Source organism: Clavelina lepadiformis, chromosome 6 (assembly GCF_947623445.1).
Source record: "Clavelina lepadiformis chromosome 6, kaClaLepa1.1, whole genome shotgun sequence".
Classification (NCBI taxonomy): Eukaryota; Metazoa; Chordata; class Ascidiacea; order Aplousobranchia; family Clavelinidae; genus Clavelina; species Clavelina lepadiformis.
This window is the reverse complement of record NC_135245.1, coordinates 19,924,140-19,940,519: the sequence shown is the minus strand read 5'-3', so window position 1 is coordinate 19,940,519 and position 16,380 is coordinate 19,924,140. Positions and strand designations below refer to the sequence as shown.

The window sequence follows — 16,380 nt, the reverse complement described above, 5'->3', positions numbered from 1 at the left end:
TGCACAAAATGCAAAAAAGTGGACATTTTGACATTTTTCAGTAGGCTATACTTTGAGCACAATTCATTTTTCTTTAGAAAAGAGGATGTATGGTAGCCCTAAGTAACACTAATAGTAGGCTAGGCCTACAAAACTCACACCTTTGCTTTATTAATGGGCCTTTTTACATGTGAGGTTCTGTTGCAATTTTTCTGGCGCAAGTTTAAACTTAACAGACCCCAAGTTTGAACTTAACCCACCCTCCGCGCATGTGAAACCACGAACTTGTCGAGACGACTAGCGCTACATTCTTTACGGTCTGTTAAGTTCGAACTCGTGCCAGAAAAATTGCGACAGATCCTCGCATGTTAAAAGGCCCAAATGTTACAGAGAACGTCGAACAATGTTTGCAATAACAATCAAGAAGGTAGGGCTGGTAGGGCAATTTGTTGGAAAAAATTTTTTAAACCAGCAATTCATCATGTTTCATGGCTACAGTAATATTTTGGAAATAAATACAACGTCTCGCCTAAAAGTTTTGTTCAAAGTATAAGCAACTAACTCGAAATGCGAAAAAAGTAGACATTTGGGCATTTTTGAGCGTCCTCGGATCAGGACCATTCACTTTTCTTGAAAAAAGAGGACAAATCCTCCTAAAAGAGGACGTATGGTAGGCAATGTTCCCTCTAATTTTTCACGAGTCTGAGCAAACACACTAACTCCCTGAGCGGTCCCTTGGACCACTGTGAGCAACATCAAACGTTCCACGTGCGCACTGTGGCCATTATTATGCGTTTATTTTATTTTCGATTCAGGTTGGATGATTTTTTCTTGTGCGCAGCACAGATTTTCTGTGCGCGGAGCCCGTGTCAGCAGTGCGCATTTGCGCACGCGCGCAGCTTAGAGGAAACATTGATGGTAGGCCTACCTTATCCACGTTGTTTGTACTTTCAAAAAACTTGCGCGGTTTCATCCAAACAGATTATTAATATGTTTTAAACATGATTTTATGTGAGGTTAACATCAATGTACGTGACCAAAAACTGATCCACATGTTTCAATTCATCCAAATGATTTTGTACTGCAATTTACTGAGCTAATATTTTATTTCAATATTAAAGGCAATTGATTTTGAAATATTCAACCGAAACTGGTCTCAGACAGCATCAGGAATTTCCCGATTTATTTTGAAGCTTTCAAGAGTTAATTTATTTTACGTTTTGTCGGATATGATCGAGTCTTGTGACGCAAATCGTGATAAGTCTGGTTTCTGTTCGAAACTAAATGTTCAAGTCGTGATCATTGATCGAATGAAACTAACCCACCCGCCCGACGTCACGTGAATCGTGATTCATTTGTCATTTGATATTTTTTCTGCAGTATGTGAATAAATGCTAAAATAAAGCTAAAGTTGCTAATATGAAAGCTAAAAAAATGTGTGGTATAGATCACAAACAAACATCGCTTTCACAACTCTCAAACTTTTTTATGTTTCTGTCCTTCATCGTCATGCTTGGCAACGTCTCGTAACAAACTTGAGCATTTGAAAGTATTTCACAATATAATTGCATTAACTTTTGTTCTGTGCCCGATTCAACGCAACTTGATTTCGCGTTTCATGTAATTTGAAAAGACTTTAAAGAAAGTTGTGCAGTTTGATCCAAACAGATTATATTAATATGTTTTAAGCATGATTTTCTGTGAGGTTAACATCAATGTACGTGACCAAAAACAGATCCAGACGTTTCAATTCATCCAAATCATTTTGTACTGCAATTTACTGAGCTAGTATTTGATTTTATTATTGAAAGCCTAGCAATGTATTTGGAAATATTCAACCGAAACTTGTCTCAGAAGCCGTCAGGAATTTACATCATACTTTACGTGTACAAAGTTTGCTAGGAGATATGAGATTCATCAGATATGAAATTCATGAGATTCATCCATGAACAATGGTCGTAAAGAACTCTACGAGCTTAGTTACGACGAAGTCATTCAACAAGACAAAGATACAGCGTCAGGAACACGTTCACAAAAAGCATGTCATGCAACAGCTCTACCAGCGCACCCAAGATTTCCACAAATTCTTGAGAAGCTTTCTGGAAACTTTAGCCCAGCTGTGAACAGTGGCTTGTCCAAACGACGACCACCATGAAAGGCGCAGTAGTGTGCTGTATAACTGAGAAATTGTCAGCAAGCGTTTCAGATCTTACACGATAACTCTAAATATTCATAACCGGGTATTTAACCCACCGCAAAGAACGCTATTGATAACGCAGAACGGATGCATCTTGAACCACGTATAATGTCGTCAGAAGTGGCAGCGGTGACGATATATCACCACTCACCAGGATGTAGCCGAATTAAAAAAAAAAACAGCCGAAAAACTTTTCGACGAAATTTTCCAGCTGCGAAGTGAAATGAAGACAACAAGGGAACCTCGAGAAGAGAGAAGAAGACTTCAGTGTTTTGCTGTAACTGTGAGATTGCGATCACATCAATCGACGTTGTCAACAACAACATGCGACAAACAATCGACGTCCTACCAATAGCGTAAGTATGTCAACATAAACATTGATGAGAGTTCAGCGTTTGCTCTGATTGACATCGGAGCTACCTTTACAGTAAATGAAGAGTTTTTATGATACGCCACAAACAATCCAGCAGACCAAACCGTATCTAAAGAATATTGTCTCACACATATGATAACTATGCATAATATAATGTTATATTGTGGAACGCCGTCTGTACAAATCGCGCTCCTAAGTGGCATTTATAGCAATAATTTGATCTAATTAGATAAGAATTTAAGAAAAAGCCGAAGGAATGCGACCAAATCCAGTGCATTGTTGTCAGTTGTGGTAATATCTTGCTATTCACTGGTTGGTTGAGTTGATACAGCCTTCCGAATTGTAAATTTATCTTACGCCATCACCAAGAAATGAAGTCACCTACAGGATAGAACCTGTTCCAAACATACTGGACTGGGACATTTATACTTATTTCTAAATAGACTGCTACTATGTCACCGGAAAAAATTAGTGAGTTCAAAGCTATCTTTCATAGTTTCTTGTTAAAGTAACTTAAATTTTATAGCATAGCAATTTGAACCAAACCTAAATCTACTTTCTAATCTAAATGTAATTCAATTAAATCCAAAATAGCTTAAATTAAATTTTTGCATCGCCATTCTTCGAACCTAACCGCCTATCTTTAACAACAACTCCCTGATCTGCTTCCGGTGATGTAGTCACTTTATTAAAATAATGAATGTAACCTTTGAACTTTAAGGAAAGCGATATTCGTGTTAACACGAAATGGAAATTATAAAGGTTTGAAGCAATTATACCGATGACTGATCCGCTCAAAAATAGAAAGACCCAGGACGGGAATTTTTAAAGAGCAAACATAGAAGAAAAGATACTGATGCTGATACTGATACTGATGGTTCCGCCGGCAAACTCAACGTCACCTCTGCAAATAACTTGGTAAAATTGTGATCAACTTGTATTGGTGAAATGATTTCTTGTTAGGTTATATACCGTTCACTTATATGCTATCATAAAACATCGTAACTTACACAGAAGATATTTCTACTTTACACAAACAAATCTCTGCATGCAAAATACACACACACTGCTAATATATAATTAATCGTTTGATACAGAGACATCATGCGGGCGTGAATCGCTCAACTTCATTACCACTTGGTGAGCGCAAGAGCTCCAGCTATGGCTAGCATGAGAGTGAACAGTGAAGCTTGGACCAGTGATCCACTGTTGCCATTGTTGCAACCATCTGAAGAATAAGTGGGTTAATTTTATTTTTACTAAAGCGAGATTACGTAACAATGACTTCTATTTTCTAAGTAAACTGAATTAATTTAACATGAATAATTTATTTGTTTTGAAAAATTTAGCAAAAATTTGAGAAGGACATACTGAAGGAAATGAAACATCAGATCGTGACAAACAAGTGGCGAAACCGGAAATGACGTCATAGAAACTAGTGAGCTTGGAAATTTTTTAAACGTGGGGTTTTTTCGCCTTCTCGACAACAGAAACTGACAATTTAAAAAATGAGCAATTCTAGCATCCGAAGTTTTGCAACACTTGGCAAGAAAACGATACTCGATCAGCAAACATTAACATTTAAAATAGCTTCAAATTTTTTCCTCAATCTAATTCTAATCCCGAGAAAGATGTAGAATATTTGTGACAACTTTTTTGTAAAATTAAGCATTCGTTTTCCTTGTGCAATTTGTAGGTTGTTATCTATATACATATAAAATGTTTAAAAATTTACTTGGCCAAGTTACAGTAAAACGCCGCAAACAAATTACGTAACTCGCTTGATTTTGATGAAATTCTTTTAGTTGTTATAAGCCTATAAGGAGTATGACGTAGTTTACGGTTGTTTCACCACTGACGTCATAAATGCTGAAATTAATGTCTTCAAAGCGCAAAAATTTTTGGAAGATGGTTGAAGATCTTAATCGAAAAACGTGAAATCAAAAATAGCATTCAAGTGGTGAGCTGCCGCTCTCCAAACTCACCTCCTGAACAATAATAGACACACGCGCTTACTCCAGCAATCGTTTGGCAAGTGTACTGGGCAGTAATCGGCGAACATTGTCTCTGAATTGTGGTCACATCAATGCCGGCAGCGCTCGCCTCTGAAAAGTAGGAAATGCTTTATTGGTTGACGAAATCTTGAGCTTGGTAAAACCATGAATTATGTGTATATAATAATGTCTTGTGGTTCGGAAAAGGTTTGTCACTACAGCACCACTGTAGTTTGCTGCTAGTCAGTTTTAAGCCAGCGATTGCTTGTTGCTTTTTTCGGTACATTTAGTTTTTGGTGAGCTTATGTATTGTTTAACCAGTCTATATCTAGGTTACCACCACACGTATTCGTACTTACTTCCGACTGAAGTTAAGCAATAATCTTGTCCTGTTGGGCAATCTGACAGATACTGGTCGCTTAGACTTGGACCATAACATTTGTTGTCCGATGCAGTCGATATATACTGGCATTGATAGCATTGAATGGCCGATCCTGCAATTTTCATTAATAATGGACAATTTTTATGAGTTTCGTTTACCTTGATTAAAAATTTTAAAGAATTGTTTAGCCTGAAAAACCTTGAATGGAGAAAAAAGCAAGAAGAAGTCCAACTTCGACAATAATCTTCATGTTGCTTGATCAATGTGTCTTCTGCTATGGATCAAATTATCACTTATAAGAGCCTAAAATCTGCTGAATTGCATAAATTATTTCAATTAAGGTTTTTATCTTTGCTTTTCTTCTAATCAGCCACCTGTACGTTGTTGGCAAAACTTTGAGACGTGGCCTAAATCAAGTATGGTAAAAACACAAACAAACATCGCTTTCACAACACTCAAACTTTTTTATGTTTCTGTCCTTCATCGACATACTCGGCAACGTCTCGTAACAAACTTGAGCATTTAAAAGTATTTTACAATATAATTGCATTAACCTTTGTTCTGTGCCCGATTCAATGCAATTTGATCTCGTTTTGTGTAATTTGAATGAATGAAAAACTCAATGCTAAAACTTTGTGCTGCAGCAGCAGACCAAGTGTTAAAGAAATCAATGACTAGAGCTGTTTCTTATCCACTTAACTAATGCAGCATTCTCGACTAATGATGATAAATATCTGTGACGAACGCCAAACCACGCCAGCACAGTCAAGGAAGTGACACAGTCTCACATCACGATTCATCCTCACGCCCTCGCGTCCGCTTCGGATCTATCAATAGCTTCAGTACCGAGTATCACCCGGAAGGAAACTATTTCCAAGAAACGTTTTTCATGACATGCAGAACTGAATAAGTTTAATTCTTGTTGTTCTTGTCCTTATCCGCGTTGTTTGTACTTTCAAGAAACTTGCGCGGTTTGATCCAAACAGATTATTAATAAGTTTTTAATATGTTTTAAACATGATTTTATGTGAGATTACATCAATGTACATGACTAAAAACTGATCCACATGTTTCAATTTATCCAAATCATTTTGTATTGCAATTTAATGAGCTAAAATTTTATTTCATTAATTATTAAAAGCCTAGCAAAGGATTTGGAAACATTCAACCGAAACTGGTCTCAGACAGCATCAGGAATTTCCAGATTTATTTTGAAGCTTTCAAGAGTTAATTTATTTTACCTTTTGTCTGATATGGTCGAGTCTTTTGACGCAAATCGTGATAAGTCTGGTTTCTGTTCGAAATTAAATGTTCAAGTCGTGATTGTTTCGCAAACAAACTACCCCACCCTGCATCACGTGAATCGTGATTTATTTGTCATTTGATATTTCTTCTGCAATATGTGAATAAATGCTTAGATAATGCTAAAATAAAGCTACAATTGCTAATATGGATGCTAAAACAGTTTGGTATAGAACATAGAACACAAACAAACATCGCTTTCACAACACTCAAACTTTCTTATGTTTCTGTCCTTCATCGACATACTCGGCAACGTCTCGTAACAAACTTGGGCATTTAAAAGTATTTCACAATATAATTGCATTAACCTTTGTTCTGTGCCCCATTCAATTCAACTTGATCTCGTTTTACGTAATTTGAATGAATGAAAAACTCAATGTTAAAACTTTGTGCTGCAGCAGCAGACCAAGTGTTAAAGAAATCAATGACTAGAGCTGTTTCTTATCCACTTAACTAATGCAGCATTCTCGACTAGTGAAGATAACTATCTGTGACGAACGCCAAACCATGCCAGCACAGCCAAGGAAGTGACACAGTCTCACATCACGATTCAAGAAACCTATTTCCAAGAAACGCTTGGCAAGACATGCAGAACTGAATAGGTTTAATTCTTGTTACCTTATCCGTTTTGTTTGTCTTTACAAGAAACTTGTGCGGTTTGATCCAAACAGATTATCAATATGCTTTTAATATGATTTTGTGTGAGGTTAAACATCGATGTACATGACCAAAAACTGATCTAGACTTTTCAATTTATCCAAATCATTTTGTATTGCAATTTACTGAGCTACGATTTTATTTTATTATTGAAAGCCTAGCAATGGATTTGGAAATATTCAACCGAAACTGGTCTCAGACAGCATCAGGAATTTCCCGAATTACTTTGAAGCTTTCAGGAGTTAATTTATTTTACGTTTTGTCTGATATGGTCGAGTCTTGTGACGCAAATCGTGATAAGTCTGGTTTCTGTTCGAAACTAAATGTTCAAGTCGTGATCATTGATCGAATGAAACTAACCCACCCGCCCGACGTCACGTGAATCGTGATTCATTTGTCATTTGATATTTTTTCTGCGCGATTGAGCGGAAATACAGCACCAAGCTCCTAATAGCACGACCCGCGTGCAGCGGCTGTAGCCGTGCTGAGCTGTTGAAAATCTTTTCTAAGCAAACTATAAACAACGACTGGTTTTGATCAGTTATCCTGGTGAACAGTTCGGTTTTCAGACAATAACATATATACAAGCCTTAAAAATTGCTTCTGTTTCTGTAGGAACTTACGCATAGACCGGCTCAACTTGCGTAATAAGCAAAAACGCTGCACAATTCGAGGATAAAGATTATGACATCATGAACCGAAGTTGATAAAAGTTATTGACCCAGACTTAAGACTCGAAAAAAGTGATGACCTCGTTTGATTCGGATGAATTCGTGTTTTTGGGAAAGTATAGCTCAGTAGCATAAATGACATGTTAGAGTAAATGAAACCAATTATAAGTAATGTACACTACAGGAAATACAGTTGTACCATCAAAAAGGCGAAAGCAGTATACATTTTATTCACTGTAACTACATTATCTTATGTTGCGCCATTTAATATACACTGCCACGTTGTGGCAAGTATTATGTCTGAATGTTTAACACTTGGTGAGCAAAAGGGCCGACAGAGAGAAGGTGGTTAGAAAGTGAACAATCCTCCACTCCAACACAACCCGGCCACCACCATTGCACCCATCTAAATAAAACAATTGTTATGTCACAATTGTGTTATGAAAAGACACTTAGACTACTCACGTATACAATATACATAATGGCTGCAAATCTCTACGCTTCGAGTCAATCTTACTCAGTCCTTTACTCGCCTGTTGTGCAGACTTCTGTGCAATGCGTCACATGCCCTGTTAAGCAGCTACGGTACGAGCCATCCGAGCAACCACGTATGAGCGCATGCCCCAGCTGATCTGAACCTGGTATTAAGCGCATAGAATGAAGAAAGTTAAAACCAGAATATGCACTTTTGAAAACTGGAACTTCACTTTTTCTTCAACTAACACTTGTTTGATATACGCTAGATGTCGCTCACCGATCGTTGTTGTAAAGCAAAAATTTTCTCCTTCCGGGCACGTGACCAGAAGTGAAGCGGAAGCCCTGGCTGGCTGCAGACATGACGTCATACCGGGATTGGAGCAATTGTAACAGCGGATGCAGCGACCTAAGGAAGATTTTCTATTTTCAAATTTCGCGGAAAAAGTCTAACTCTATGACGTAATAACTCTTACCTTTAGGCAATAAAGCAAAAGCGACCAAAATTAGAGTTGGAAAAATTTTCATTTTCTTTGAAGCTTAGGTCGCAAATTAAACGGAAAACAGATCTAAAGTGATTCCTATCAGTGGCGTTACTGTAAGCATGATATATCAACAACCGTTCGTATATAGACGAATTTCAATGATGTATTGTATAAACAAGGATGACACCAAAACTGTGTCACGATTGTGGCGTAACAATTGATGGAAACGTGTCCTGACGACGGCGGAAGACGTTTTATCACCGGAAATACCTGACCAGTATCTAACCCACGACTTAGATATGCGCCCAAGCTACTGAGCTCCCTGTGTAGAGACTATCTTCATTCATGCATTGACTATATTAGCATAATTTTACCTTAACGACGTCATAATGGCGATGCTAAAGTATTAAAACGCCAGACATCAGAAGAAAACGTCCATCTAGTGCGTGTTTGTTCTTTTATTTGAAACTAATTTATAAAATCTGCATCTTTTCATTAAAGTTCAACAAATTTATTTTCACAAAACTTATTGATCTGTTTCAACGTGTTTAGATTGAAGCTGGGTCCATTCTTATTGCACACGAACATGCTTTATAGTTAACTGATGCTTTTCACTACTTCACTACTACAACACAAAACTAAATAATGGAGACGTTTCCGAACTTCAGTTAGTAAAATTCAACTATATTTCGTATTTTTTATGCAGTTTTCAGTGTATTTTCGACAAAAATTGCCTTTTAATATTTCTGCTAAATTTTCAGGTCCTAAGCACTGAACCACTTCGTAAATCTACTTCATCCATCTTCGCTGCTCTCAGTTCCCACCCAGATCCCATTCCAGGTTATTAGTCATCAGCTTTTATGCTTTGTGATGACATTTATCAGGAATTATGACGTAGTTTAATCAAACGATATCTACCAGTTGGAACGATCGTGACGTCATATTAACGGGTTCTGTTTTGCGTTGAAGTCACTCTGTCGGTTGACACACATAAACATCGAAATAAAAATAAAGAGGCACTCTTGAGGTTCACTTTATTTTCGATCTTTCTACACGAGCTTTCGCAAACATAAGCTTGTTTCGTCATGTGTACTAAGAGCTGGAAAAATGGATACATTCAAAAGCATAGGATTGTGTATACGCTCTTTCTTAAATAAACAGTATTCTGCATACAGTATAAAGTGCATTAATATATGACGTTTTGTTCATTGAAATGCGGACGTTACTCATCCATGCTCATCACCACTTGATGAGCGCGAGAGCTCCGACCATGGCAAGCATGGTACATGGTACGATCAGCTGTCGTTCGATTAAGTGTCTTTCGATAAACTGTCGTTCGATTAAGTGTCGTTCGATAAAGTGTCTTTCGATCAGGTGTCGCGTCACGGGCAAGCATGAGAGTGACCAGAGAAGCTTGGACCAGCGAACCACTGTTGCCATTGTTGCAACCATCTGAACAAATTATCAAAAATATTTCTTTTGCTGTATAACCTTAAGCCTTAAGAAGAGCTTAAGTTTAGATCAGGCATGCACAACATACGGCCCGCGGGCCGCATGCGGCCCGCGAAACCTTTTCGTGCGGCCCACGAGATATTCCGTGATTTCGCTCATTCAGGCATTTTCTCCACGGTTACAGTTACATAATCAACGAATCCGATGCTTTACCGCCGATAAGCGTTAAAAACAACTACATACTGTAGTGCGAGAGGCAACCGTCTCTTGACAGTAACCATCTTCTCAATAATATCTCTTATTCGACGGTTAATCGGTCACATTATATAAAGTAGGCTACACGTTAGTTACAACAATGTTAGCACGCGGCCCGCGAAATCTTTTTTTCCCTAAAACGGCCCGTGTACTGTTTTGAGTTGTGCATGCCTGGTTTAGATAAAAGCCTAACAAATAACATGAAATTAACTTTTAAGTTGAGGAAATAAACGAGATATTATGACGAGATTGTGTTGTTAAAATGTGTCATGAGTCACATATGAAGTCGGTAAAACGTGAAAAAGCATTACATCTTTATTATGAACAGCGACTTAGGAATGAATGAACGTAGATATGCAGCCTCACTGCAGTAACGCGCGTAGGGTGTAAAGACAAGATGACAAAATAACTTCTAACAATTTACAAAGAAGAGAAACCATTTAACGACTTATATCACCTTGTGAGCAAAAGTAGACGCAAGACTTTATGTTCGAGTCCACAGATGGGCAGCTTGCTTGTGCGTGAAACGTCGAACAATTCCTTTCGATTACCGTCACTTCAACGTCAAATGCCTTCAAGACTGTGTGACATAAAGTTGTAGGCTGATGAAAAAAAATTTTAATTTTACAAAATTCGGCGAGTGACTCTCACTTGCTACTGTGGTTGAGCAATGGTCCTGTTCTTCAGGGCAGGTTTGTAGATATTTGTTGTCTATGTTCGGGCCATAACATATGTTACCGCCCGTGACAGATTCATGCTGGCATTGATAGCATTGGATGGCTGACCCTGAAATTTAAGAGACGATTGAAAATGATCAAAGATCAAACAAAATCCAAGAAAAGATCACTTTGTGAGAATAATAATGAAACTTACGATTTCAACTTTGTCTGCATGGTTTTAACCAAAAGTGTCATTGCACAGCATTGTGGGTAATTTTTAATGTTTTTAATTTACGCTAATTTTCATCAAAGTTGTTTAAAAAAAGCTCAAAGAAGATCACTCCTTGCAAGTCTGGCAACTTACTACGAATAGCACAATAGTCGAAAATAAACCAAGCATAAGGACCGAATTATTAAATGGTGGCACCGATGTTAATTACCTTCAAAACTTTAAAGTGATAAAAACATTTCCAGAAATTTAAAAAATAAACAAATCTATCTCCGTTACCTCGTGCAACCAGCAATGCAGCAAGTAGTCCAACTTTGACAAATATCTTCCTGATCATTTCTTTGAATTGCTTTGTTAAGCGGCCAATTGAACGATTGTGCAATGTCTTAACTTTGCTCATTTATTTTATGTCAAATGCACCTTTTCATCTACATATATGATTAAGTTGTTATCATTTACACTTCTTTGTATTAGGCCTATACGTTAAATAATTAATTGAAACATATTTGTATCATATTTTTATCATATTTGAGGACACTTGACTGAGGAGCATCATCCTGTGGCGCTCAATCAAATAGAAGCTGATCCTTAATGATAAAAATAACCTAAATGTCACCACTTCTAATGGAGCTAATCTTAACCTTGTTTCTCAAAGACAAACAAGCAAACTTTCTTTCGTCATTATTCGGATAAACCTTTCCACATTTCACGATGTGTTTAAAAATGAAGGCTTTTTACGAAATAATAAGTGTATAGTCGTGCTCTGATGATCAAAGAAAAACATTTTGCGGAAACGCGTGAAAAGATTTGACTCACGGTATCGCTTCACTCTTTACATCAAAATTGCTTTTTGACACATCAAGCTTTTACTTTGAAGAGGAAATGCACAATTTCAGTCAAACTAATCAAACTTATGTCACACCGTTGATCAATTTTCTTCTTCTGGTCAAAGTGTATCTTTCAGACACACAATAATCCAAATACAAACCATGCGATTTTTGTTTATTTAATTATTTTTCTTTTTCATATAGTGACACCAGGAGGAAGTGACTCATCTAGGTTTATTACCACTTGATGAGCGCGAGAGCACCAACTATGGCAAGCATGAGATTGATCAGAGAAGCCTGGATCAGTGAACCACTGTTGCCATTGTTAATGTTGTTGTTGTTACCACTGTTGCCATTGTTAATGTTGTTGTTGTTACCACTGTTGCCATTGTTAATGTTGTTGTTGCCGTTACGGTTGTCAGTAATGATGAGAACCTGAGTGTTGTTACCGTTGTTGTTGTTGCAGCCATCTAAAGAAGCAAGTCAGTTCGTGTAAACAGCAACACAATAACGTGCAATTATAAAACAACTTAACTTTACTTAATTTGGCTTTGCGTAATAGTTTACAGCTGAAAGTTTGACATAGATTCAAGGATTAGATTAAATAGTTGTTCTTGGCCGAATAGACTATTTTTATGGCTTGAGAAATGATGTCGTAGACGATTGTAAGCTAACTTTCCACACATTGGCGCCTCAGCTTCCTTTTTTAAACTTTGCGATGACATCGGGGTGGAGTTGTATGAACTTTGACCAATAACTTCTATCGCGTTGCAATTACAAGACACTTACAATTACAATTACAAGACGTCCTGTATATAAGCAAGATCCCTCGTTTATCAAACGTAGTCTATTTGTTACGTTTTCAGGCTAAACTTGAACAATTGAAAATGTTGCCGAGATCCACAAAATCAAACTTGATTCTGTCAAGTTTTAATTTGTTGCGATGTAAGTTAACAAAGTTGAAAAGCGTCAGTTGGAATATGGGAGTGAAAACTTTTCAAAACTACCGGGAAGTAAACTCTCGTACACAAGCTCACCTTGTGAACAGTAGTGGGCGCAAATCTGAATTCCTGAAAATATCTCAGGACAACTTGGCTGGACGTTGATCGAAGAACATTTTCTCTCAATCGAGATAGCTACGGCGTCAAGAATGACTTCCTCTGTCAAGAATCATATTTTAATTCAAGTGAATGAAATTTCTGAAGTTTGTACGAGATGTAAACAAGACTCACTTCCAATTGCTGTTAAACAATGATCTTGTCCGGAAGGGCAGTCCAGCAAATACTGGTCGTCTATATTAGGACCATAGCATGAGTTATCGCTTGAAGTAGATACATACTGACACTGATAGCACTGACTGGTCCATCCTGAAATTTGCATTTACTTTAATAACGAAAAGGTTTTTAAGAAAATAATGTTTGTGATTAAGAATTGGACAAACTGTTTGATCACAATCACCTTGGGTGCCGAACGATGCAAGAAGAAACATAATTCTGAAAAAAACTTTCATAATTCCTGTTTAGCCAATTTTTACAGCGTTTTAAATGTTTGTGATTTGTCTTACACTCTACAGCATTGAGATCTCATATTGAAATTTCAAAACTTACTTCACCGATTCAGCAACGCATCAAGTATTAACATAATTTATTTTATAGTAAGTTATTTTAATGTCTGATACGTTGCTTTATCGGTGAAATGCTAGGCACCTGGTTAGAAAGACTTTCAATATATAATATAATTTAACATATTATGGATGATATGTAGGCGAAATGGATACATGTACTGTACAATGTATTTAAAGCACACTCAATTAACTATCATCTAAAAGCGGTTGATCCCTTACAGGTTGGTGCATTACACCAACAAACATCCGCTGTAAACTGTCAACAATTTTGCTGCAAGTATGTCTAGCTTCAGCCACACCCTGCTCTGCAACATTGGGTGTAGTCTATAGGTATATGCTATAGCACAGCGCTCGGTGTACAGCGATTTGCATGATAAAGAGTAAACTTATTGCCAAGAATGAGTTTAATCTAAATTAGCTGACGAAGCCGTGTGCTGCCTTCACTTGTTTCCGTATTCGATCACAACAACTCATACTGCGGGTAAATAAAGTTTTACATGAGCATTTGACTTTTCGAAACATCAAGAATTGCAGGAAAATGTTATAAAGTAAACTTGCCAAAAGAAGAAAAACACTTTCAAAAGATCTGGCACTCAATTACATGTGTTGCGGTTTTTATTACAAAAGACATCGAACACGTAATGGACGCGAAAATGTTTGTAAAGAAGAATACTCGCGGTTCCAGTGTGAAAACAAATAGAAAGCTTTGTGCGTTACATTTTTTACGAACAAGTCATTGCTCTCCCGGCACGTGACTTGAACTCATCTGACTTTTAGAATGCAAGTGAGTCAGCATTTTTCATTGTCTTGGAATCGAAAGCAAGCCACACCGCGGAGCCGGGGAATATTTAGTTGGTAAAAATTAAACTTGAAGCGGTTTGAGGCTTAGACCTTAAATGTCACAATTCAAAATAAATTCACCGACTAAGTTGTCAGCAACTTTGGCTTCTTCAGTATATTCGGAGCCGAGCCTCGCAATCATTTGTGGTTTGTTGCTGTTCCTCGCATAGTTGTACACGTTGCAGAGAAATGCCGCTAAAAACCTACTATAACAGCCGGGTAGACCGATCCAATGAACAATTGCGACTGGAGGTTTGCGTAACTATTGTCCAAGTGCTTTGCAGCGTTCTTGAAAGTGATCGACTGACCACAAACTACGCGGGAAATGGCTTGGTCGCTGCGTCCATCGCTTTCATTATTGTGACTACTCTGTTACTTATTGACGGTTGTTATGGTCAATTCATGCAAAACTTTTGTTTTAACGCTTCTAGCTCATGTCTCGCCTCAACCCTTCTAAAGCGTTCACCACCCTGTCCGCTAGGTGGCGGCAGAACACCACGCTCATTTGCCGAAAGGTTGTTGTATTCTTAATATTTCAGAGTTTGTCTTTTTTATAAGTCGTCTTTTAGACACAAAGATACACAAACGTACTTGGAAGACGTCTCTCCACGTCAATTAAAGCCTGTGCTTTGACGCATGTTGCTTGCGAATCAAATAATAATCTTCCTTCAGCCACAGTTGGGAAACATCTGAAACAACTTGACGCCACACAATATGGCGTGCTCTCATTTTGTTGCGCTTTAATTCTGCTTTGCTTTTTTTCCACGTTCTGCTCTTCAAGTATTATTGGAAATTGTCGGTATGCTGCTCTACTGCTGAGCCTGTGTTGGCAAAACACGATGAAAATAGATTCCTGACCAACCGCGCTAATACCAGTACATGCTTCGCTGTAGTACTTTGAAGAAAGCGCAGAAGGTTTGTTGCGACCAGGCTCAAAGCACTGCTTGGTTGTACCTACCTGTCAATCAACATCATAGTTTACTCATATTCAAAGGAGTAGATGGAGGGACTTTGACAGAACAAATACCAAGGCATAACTCGTAGCCTACAGTAACTAATATGTTGGTTTACTTTAAAAATCGTCCTGTGCCAATTTGAAGGTATATTTCCGTGATAATTTTGTATCCTTTGTTGGCTTTTATAGGTGCAGTGTTGGTCGTCCAATCGAGGTAATGACATGGGCTACGAACAAAAAAACAGACGAAAGAAACGATTTATCACGAGAAAGTAATCCCGCCATGTAAGATACTTTCCGGACTTTGATTCGACTTTGCTTTTTTAATCGCATTACTCCGGGCTGGTTCTAACGGTTGCAGTGGGCACAGGCCAAGCGTGTGTTTTTATTTCAGTCATTAGAAAGTGTTTATTTCAACGAAGAACGCTATTGCTGGGGCAAAAAGCTCCAATTAGAGCAGGAGAGATTGCTGTGTTGCACGTAAAGCAAAAGGGAAGTGAAGAAACCGCTTATTCGGTGCGACTGGTGTTTAGATTACTGCATCACTAGACAAGTGATGAACAGATTGATGAGACCCAATCAGTTGTAAATGATTTGACATTCCATTTTTATCTCACCAAGAAATGTCAGAAAAGACTTTATTAGTTTACGATTGTAATTTTTCGCAATTGGTTTTAAATTTATATGATATCACTGTATAGAGTATGATAAAGCCAACATTTATATCGATTACATTAAAACAACTTTCACTTTTAAAGATGTTTTTAAATATTTTCAGAAATTGATTTAATGATCGAAAAACCGCCGGTAGATGACGCACTGGAAGCAGAAAATCTCGGAAACTCATTGCACGTCACAAGGTCTGTCAGAAGGTGGTTTTTCTCTTTTTGGGCAGATTCAGACTTGTCGAAAGTGGTCTTAATGCTAGTTGTGGCTGATTGGGCACTTCATTTTACCACATTATTTGTAACTTCCTCAAAACGAAAGGTCTTTGCCGGTTCCTGCAATTTCAGCGTCATCTCTTT

At 37.7% G+C, this 16,380-nt stretch overlaps 4 protein-coding genes across 5 annotated transcripts; all 4 read right to left on the bottom strand.

Moving 5' to 3' along the window:
- Positions 1-3,468: 3,468 nt before the first annotated feature.
- On the bottom strand, positions 3,469-5,258 carry LOC143463490 (uncharacterized). The gene is made up of 4 exons (XM_076961970.1): positions 5,124-5,258; positions 4,903-5,037; positions 4,535-4,654; positions 3,469-3,777 (listed from the first exon to the last, which is right to left on the bottom strand). The coding sequence occupies exons 1-4, from the start codon at positions 5,173-5,175 to the stop codon at positions 3,680-3,682; spliced, it is 405 nt and encodes a 134-aa protein (XP_076818085.1). The 5' UTR covers positions 5,176-5,258; the 3' UTR covers positions 3,469-3,679.
- A 2,375-nt stretch (positions 5,259-7,633) lies between these two features.
- Positions 7,634-8,844, bottom strand: LOC143462401 (cardiotoxin 7''-like). Its single transcript, XM_076960554.1, has 4 exons — positions 8,506-8,844; positions 8,310-8,438; positions 8,089-8,193; positions 7,634-7,961 (listed from the first exon to the last, which is right to left on the bottom strand). The coding sequence occupies exons 1-4, from the start codon at positions 8,555-8,557 to the stop codon at positions 7,864-7,866; spliced, it is 384 nt and encodes a 127-aa protein (XP_076816669.1). The 5' UTR covers positions 8,558-8,844; the 3' UTR covers positions 7,634-7,863.
- Positions 8,845-9,531: 687 nt separating this feature from the next.
- Positions 9,532-11,530, bottom strand: LOC143462400 (uncharacterized). Its single transcript, XM_076960553.1, has 4 exons — positions 11,389-11,530; positions 10,873-11,007; positions 10,679-10,801; positions 9,532-9,966 (listed from the first exon to the last, which is right to left on the bottom strand). The coding sequence occupies exons 1-4, from the start codon at positions 11,507-11,509 to the stop codon at positions 9,737-9,739; spliced, it is 609 nt and encodes a 202-aa protein (XP_076816668.1). The 5' UTR covers positions 11,510-11,530; the 3' UTR covers positions 9,532-9,736.
- A 564-nt stretch (positions 11,531-12,094) lies between these two features.
- Positions 12,095-13,530, bottom strand: LOC143462502 (uncharacterized). 2 transcript variants are annotated; one of them, XM_076960697.1, is made up of 5 exons: positions 13,395-13,530; positions 13,169-13,303; positions 12,974-13,096; positions 12,343-12,406; positions 12,095-12,309 (listed from the first exon to the last, which is right to left on the bottom strand). In XM_076960697.1, exons 1-5 carry the CDS (start codon positions 13,444-13,446, stop codon positions 12,174-12,176), a joined length of 510 nt encoding a protein of 169 aa, XP_076816812.1. In that variant the 5' UTR covers positions 13,447-13,530; the 3' UTR covers positions 12,095-12,173. The 2 variants fall into 2 exon arrangements, with proteins under 2 accessions (XP_076816812.1, XP_076816811.1); XM_076960696.1 differs by having other exon boundaries at positions 12,095-12,406.
- Between the last annotated feature and the right edge of the window lie 2,850 nt (positions 13,531-16,380).